The sequence below is a fragment of the Borostomias antarcticus genome, assembly GCF_949987555.1.
Source record: "Borostomias antarcticus genome assembly, chromosome: 15".
Lineage (NCBI taxonomy): Eukaryota > Metazoa > Chordata > Actinopteri > Stomiiformes > Stomiidae > Borostomias > Borostomias antarcticus.
In genome coordinates, this window is record NC_140248.1 from 6603710 (window position 1) to 6611209 (window position 7500).

The 7500-nt window shown below is 50.8% G+C and overlaps 1 protein-coding gene across 1 annotated transcript in view; it reads left to right on the forward strand.

Annotated features, from left to right (window-relative positions):
- LOC311318506 (1,4-alpha-glucan-branching enzyme-like) overlaps positions 1-7500 on the forward strand; it is a 145780-nt gene that overhangs the window by 86242 nt on the left and 52038 nt on the right. The window contains exon 9 of the mRNA XM_084449855.1: positions 1508-1635. Within this exon, the coding sequence (XP_084305981.1) occupies positions 1508-1635 (128 nt within the window). The remainder of the gene's footprint in view (positions 1-1507; positions 1636-7500) is intronic.

Consider the following 7500-nt stretch of genomic DNA (forward strand, 5'->3'; position numbering starts at 1 on the left):
GGGGGGTGAGAGAGAGAGAGGGAGTGGGGGGGGGTAGGAGGGAGGAGGGGGGTGAGAGAGAGAGAGGGAGTGGGGGGGGGTAGGAGGGAGGAGGGGGGGTGAGAGAGAGAGAGGGAGTGGGGGGGGGATAGGAGGGAGGAGGGAGGGTGAGAGAGAGGGAGTGGGGGGGGATAGGAGGGAGGAGGGGAGTGAGAGAGGGAGGGGGGGGGTAGGAGGGAGGAGGGGGGGTGAGAGAGAGAGAGGAAGTGGGGGGAGGGAGGAGGGGGGGTGAGAGAGAGAGAGGGAGGGGGGGGGGTAGGAGGGAGGAGGGGGGGTGAGAGAGAGAGGGAGTGGGGGGGGGTGAGAGAGAGATAGGGAGTGGGGGGGGGATAGGAGGGAGGAGGGGGGGTGAGAGAGAGAGAGGGAGTGGGGGGGGGATAGGAGGGAGGAGGGGGGGTGAGAGAGAGAGGGAGTGGGGGGGGGGGGTAGGAGGGAGGAGGGGGGGTGAGAGAGAGAGGGAGTGGGGGGGGGGGGTAGGAGGGAGGAGGGGGGGTGAGAGAGAGAGGGAGTGGGGGGGGGGGTAGGAGGGAGGAGGGGGGGTGAGAGAGAGAGGGAGTGGGGGGGGGTGAGAGAGAGAGGGAGTGGGGGGGGGTAGGAGGGAGGAGGGGGGGTGAGAGAGAGAGAGGGAGTGGGGGGGGGATATGAGGGAGGAGGGGGGGTGAGAGAGAGAGGGAGTGGGGGGGGGGTAGGAGGGAGGAGGGGGGGTGAGAGAGAGAGGGAGTGGGGGGGGGGTAGGAGGGAGGAGGGGGGGTGAGAGAGAGAGGGAGTGGGGGGGGGTAGGAGGGAGGAGGGGGGGTGAGAGAGAGAGGGAGTGGGGGGGGGATAGGAGGGAGGAGGGGGGGTGAGAGAGAGAGAGGGAGTGGGGGGGTAGGAGGGGGGGATAGGAGGGAGGAGGGGGGGTGAGAGAGAGAGAGGGAGTGGGGGGGGTAGGAGGGAGGAGGGGGGGAGAGAGAGAGAGGGAGTGGGGGGGGTAGGAGGGAGGAGGGGGGGAGAGAGAGAGAGGGAGTGGGGGGGGTAGGAGGGAGGAGGGGGGGAGAGAGAGAGAGAGGGAGTGGGGGGGGTAGGAGGGAGGAGGGGGGGAGAGAGAGAGAGGGAGTGGGGGGGGTAGGAGGGAGGAGGGGGGGAGAGAGAGAGGGAGTGGGGGGGGATAGGAGGGAGGAGGGGGGGAGAGAGAGAGAGGGAGTGGGGGGGGTAGGAGGGAGGAGGGGGGGTGAGAGAGAGAGAGGGAGTGGGGGGGTAGGAGGGAGGAGGGGGGGATAGGAGGGAGGAGGGGGGGTGAGAGAGAGAGAGGGAGTGGGGGGGGTAGGAGGGAGGAGGGGGGGAGAGAGAGAGAGGGAGTGGGGGGGGTGAGGAGATAAGAGGGGAGAGGAGAGTGAGTTTCCAATGAGCAGAGTCTATGTATACATGCATGTCTCTCTCTCTCTCTCTCTCTCTCTCTCTCTTTCTGTCGGTTGCCCGCCCCCTCCAGGCATGTCCTTCTCGGGGGGTTACAGTGAGTACTTTGGGATCCACGTGGATGAAGATTCCATTGTTCATTTAATGATCTCCAACCACATCCTCCACTCCCTCTACCCAGACTGCATCACTATCGCAGAGGTAAGAACACACACACATATACACACACACACACACACACACACACACACACACACACTTCTAACTCAAGGTTTCTTCACTATTCTGTCGTGCAGTTGAATAAACACATTTCAAACATTAAAACATCTTGTGTGATCTGAATTACAGTTCAAATAATTAGTTTGAACTAAATGAGTACGGTGGAATCCGCTTATAGTGATCACGGTTATAGTGATCATCCGCTTGTAGTGATCCAAAAGCTTAGGACAGAATCATTCCTATACAAATGCAGTTTAAATGAATCGCCTATAGTAATCATGTAATCCGCTTACAGTGTTCACTTTGGGTCTTTTCTTTTACCGTACTTCGCCTCGCGGCACCCGTCTGCTTTCAGCTAGCTACCTGGCTTGTCCTACCTGTCTTGTCCTACCTGTCTTGTCCTACCTGTCTTGTCCTACCTGTCTTGTCCTACCTGGCTTGTCTTACCTGTCTTGTCCTACCTGTCTTGTCCTACCTGGCTTGTCCTACCTGTCTTGTCCTAGCTGTCTTGTCCTACCTGTCTTGTCCTACCTGTCTTGTCCTAGCTGTCTTGTCCTACCTGTCTTGTCCTACCTGGCTTGTCCTACCTGTCTTGTCCTACCTGGCTTGTCCTACCTGTCTTGTCCTACCTGTCTTGTCCTACCTGTCTTGTCCTAGCTGTCTTGTCCTACCTGTCTTGTCCTACCTGTCTTGTCCTAGCTGTCTTGTCCTACCTGTCTTGTCCTACCTGTCTTGTCCTACCTGTCTTGTCCTACCTGGCTTGTCCTACCTGTCTTGTCCTACCTGGCTTGTCCTACCTGTCTTGTCCTACCTGTCTTGTCCTACCTGTCTTGTCCTAGCTGTCTTGTCCTACCTGTCTTGTCCTACCTGTCTTGTCCTAGCTGGCTTGTCCTACCTGGCTTGTCCTACCTGTCTTGTCCTACCTGTCTTGTCCTACCTGTCTTGTCCTAGCTGCGTACACTGTGCAGTGCAGTGTCTGGAAAAAGAAAAGCGCTTTCTCTCAGTGAAAAACAGAGTCTCCTCGAACGATATGACAAGTTGCCGAAAACTAGTCAGCGAGATGCTGCAGAGAAGCTAGCCCCGATGTGACCCCAGAGATACGCTGTCACTCCTCTAATCTGGGGTCACGTATATAAGGATATAGAAAAGGGTGACCGGACTATTCCGAACGGCGAATTTCAAATCTGACGCTCACCATGCATTCCTGTAGATGTCTTTTGTAATGTTGTGGTCTTGTAGGTTCGTTTATAGGTGAAATAACCACTGTTATAGCCTATTTTTCACTCACTGTTCCTTCGTTTCGGGGTTTTCCGCTTCTTCTTCTACGCTCTACCGGAAATAGTGCGCGCTCTGTGCGATACGTCACAGTGCTGCCACTAATCGGTGACAACGTATCTCTCACATCGGGGCCACAGAGAAGCTTGCTGTTCCCCAGGCTACCTTACGGCCGGACGTGATCACTATCAACAGATTCCACTGTAATAACAAAGCATGCCTTAATTAAAATAAATCACACTGTTGTGAATATGGCTCAATGGTCATTGAATATGGGTCTTTTTTTTAGACATTTTTTTCTACTTATAATTGCTCTTGAAACGGGACCCCAGATGGTTTAGACTGGCTCTGCCACAGACACACCAGAGATACCAACCATAGACATTACACCAGAGATACCAACCATAGACATTACACCAGAGATACCAACCATAGACATTACACCAGAGATACCAACATTACCCCAGAGACACCAACCATAGACATTACACCAGAGATACCAACCATAGACATTACACCAGAGATACCAACCATAGACATTACACCAGAGATACCAACCGTAGATATTACACCAGATACCAACCATACCAGAGATACCAACCGTAGATATTACACCAGACACCATATTACAACAGAGATGGCAACCATATATGTTACAGCAGAGATACCAACCATAGATATTACACCAGATACCAACAGTAGATACAACACCAGCGATACCAATCATAGATATTACACCAGAGATACATTATATTACATGACAGTCATTTAGCTGACACTTTTATCCAAATTGACTTAGAATAATTGCCTTTAACGTAGGAAAAGCCAATGTGCTACTACTGAACTCACAAGTGCATCTCCTTTCTAAAACAAGTGACTAGGAGCATAATCTAGTGCTGAAGGCAAAGTGCAAGAATAGCAATCTAAAACACAACAGAATAGGTGCTTAAGAGGGAGGATTGTGGTCGTACTTCTTTAAGAGATGAGTTTTGCAAACGATGAACAGCGACTCTGCTGTCCTGACGTCAGTGGGCAGTTTGTTCTACCACTGTGGGGCCAGGACAGAGAAGAGCCGTGACCGTGTCGATCGACTGCAGGGGCCTCGGAGTGACGGGGCAACCAGTCGCCCCGAGGTAGCAGAGCATAGTGGACCATGGCCTGGAGGAAGGAGGGGACTGTTCCTTTCATTGCCCTGTAAGCTAGTACCAGAGTTTTAAACTGGATGTGAGCCGCTACAGGGAGCCAGTGTAGAGAACAGAGAAGGGAAGTTGTGTGGGAGAACTTGGGGTGGTGGAACACCAGGCGAGCAGCAGCTTTCTGAACAAGTTTCAGGGGTTTAATGGGTGACGCCGGGGCATTAAAGCATAATGTCTTGTCCAGATTGAGCTTGAGGTGATGTGTCCTCATCCACTCCGAGATGTCAGCCAAGCACCCAGCTATGCGTGTCGCCACTTGTGTATCAGAAGGGGGAAATGACAGGACCAGTTGGGTGTCATCTTTTTACTTTACTTTATTTGTTTATTTTGACAGGCCAATGCATTTTGATGAACACAGATATATGAAATGGATGCATTAAAAACATCTATACATGACAATGTGTAAAAAAAGACGGATTTAGCACAAGGCTATATTCCATCCGTAGTCGCCGACATAGAAACAGTAGTAAAATTCTCCTTAAGGTAACAAATAAATTATCACAATAACAAAATTAAGACAAAGTAAAACGAACTACAATACATGGCCGCAGAAAATCAGCATAGCAGTGATAGAAGAAGCCATGTGAGTGAATGACAGAGCCCAGAGATGTACGTAGTGTAGAGGGAAAAAAGCAGAGGACCCAGGACAGACCCTTGTGGAACCCCCGTAGTCAGATTACGCGGTTCCGACATCAACCCTCTCCATGTCACCTGGTAGGAGTGGCCTATCAGGAGCTGATACCTTTCTCCTCGAAGGTGGAGAGGAGGATCTGGTGGTCTACCGTATCAAATGCTGCTGACAGGTCTAGGAGTATCAGGACAGAAGAGAGAGAGTTTGCGTTCGTTGCATGGAGAGCCTCCATCACTGCAAGGAGGGCGGTCTCTGTCGAGTGGCCAGCCTTGAACCCGGACTGGTGAGGGTCTAGGAGGTCGTTCTGGTGGAGGTACGAAGATAGTTGGTTAAAGATGGCACCTTCAAGTGCTTTAGATAGAAAGGATAGAAGGGAAACCGGTCTGTAGTTTTTGACATCAGAGGGGTTGAGAGATGGTTTCTTTAGGAGGGGGGTGACTCTGGCAGTCTTGAAAGCGGAGGGAAAGCATCCTGATACAAGAGATGCATTGATGAGGTGGGTTAGGAAGGGAAGGAGTTCGGGTGCAACAGACTGAAGGAGAGTCGAGGGAACAGGGTCTAGGGAGCACGTGGTGGGGCTGTTCGATTTTACAAGGTTGAGGACCTCATTGGGGGAGAGGGGAGAAAAGTGAGATAAGGTGGGGCGTGGAGAGGAGGGGGGGAGCGGAGAGGGAAGAGAGGGTGAGGGTGGGGAGGTGAGGTTGGTGCATGGAGCGTTGACCGGGGGATGGGGGAAAGAGGATCTGATATTGTTAACTTTCTTGTCAAAGAAGTTGGTGAAATCGTCAGGGAGAAGGGAGGTGTTGAAAGAAGGAGGTGGGGGCTGGAGTAGTGAAGAGAAGGTTTCAAAGAGTTTTTTTAGGGTTGGAAGCAGAGTTTAGAGTTTTAAAGCAGAACAAAGCAGCTTTAGTAGAAGATAGGGAGGAGGAGAATGTAGAAAAAGAAGAGATTGGAAATTCAGAAGGTCCTGTGGGAGTTGCCTTTTCTCCATTTACGCTCAGCTATTCTCAGGCTCCGTCTATCAGTACGCACTGAGTCCGACAGCCATGGGGCAAGTGGAGTTGGGCGTGCTGGCCTGGAGGTGAGGGGGCAGAGATTGTCCAGAGAAGAGGAAAGAGTGGAGAGGAGAAGATCAGTGGCAGTATCAGAGGGTAGGAGAGAGAAGGATTCAGGGGCGGGGAGGGTAACAGGTGACGGCAGAGGAAAGGTCAGTAGGGGAGAGCGATTGTAATGTGTGTACAATGTTTACAGTCTGAGACGTGATGTGTGTGTGCGGTGTATGATATGTAAAGTACAATCAGCGGTCATGTGCAAGTATTACAGCGGGGACTGAGTGTGTGTGTGTGTGGGGGGGGGTTAGAGGGGGACACGAGACTTGTTGATGAGGCTATTGGCCATGGGGAAGAAGCTGTTTTTATGGCGTGAGGTCTTGGCCCTGATGGACTGCAGCCTCCTGCTGGAGGGGAGTGGTTCAAAGAGATTGTGGCTGGGGTAGGAGGGGTCTGGCCTGCTTCAGGACCCTGGATTGGTGCAGAGCCTAGAGGGAAGCCGATCACCTTCCCAGCGGAGCGGATGACATGCTGCACTTTGGCCTTGTCTTTGGCTGTAGCAGCAGAGTACCAGGTGGTGATGGAGGAGGTGGAGATGGACTCAATGATGGAGGTGTAGAAGAGTACCATCATTGTCTTTGGCAGGTTGAATTTCTTCAGCTGCCTCGGAGTGCATCCTCTGCTGTGTCTTCTTGGTGAGGGAGCTGATGTTAAGCTCCCACTTGAATTGCATAAGGGTGATTATTATTAGTTTTGACATTCTTCTGAGTCAAGAGATGTGAATTTCCTCACCACTTCTTCATTACTTTCTGGTTGTATTTCATCAAAAATGTACTCAGGCACTATAACGTCTTCCCGTCCCCTTTGAGTATATTCAAAAAGGGAAAAAGCAGGAGTAGTTTCTTCTGGGTCAACCGGTTCTCCCATAATGTAGGGAAAATATTTATAAACGATTATTGGATGATATATTTGTGGAATGAGGACAAACATAGAGGACTCCACTGTGACAAACATAAAGGACCCCCCACCCTAAACATGTATGACAGCCATCCCTGATGGGAATTATAAATGTGGTGCTGGCACCCAATGCAATTCAATACTTAGTCGTCCATGAAAAAAAGATACAAATCAAAGGAATGATCTCATGTAACACAAAGGAGTGATCTATGTGTTTACATGTTTTATCTTCACCACATGGACATCTGCTGAACTGAAACAAAGAATTGAAGAATACAGAAGAACCATAAGATGTGGAAATGTCACCCTGTGGCCCAGCATTTCGCTCAGTTTAATCATTCAATAAGACGAGATATAACTAGAATGTTCCACATGAGGGTAAATGTGGGCATCATAGCAGCAGAAAGAGAGAACAGAAGAGGTACAGGATAAAATCAAGAATCAATGGGTCATATAACACATTGACAATAAAAGCATTAAAACAAGAACTATAAATGACTGATATAAAAACCAGTACATATCAATAAAACCCCCAGGCCAGTGGCTAGTGTAAAGGGACAAGTGGGGGGATGGGGGGGAGCGGGGGGGGGGGGGGGTCATACCATAATTTCTGTGCTCAGGTCTACACTGGTTTCTATGTTCCTTTGTTAAATTAGGACTAAGGTGTTCAACTCAGAATAGTATTAAAACAAAACTGTCTATTTCCAATCGCAAATTCCACTTCAGACACATTCGGAGG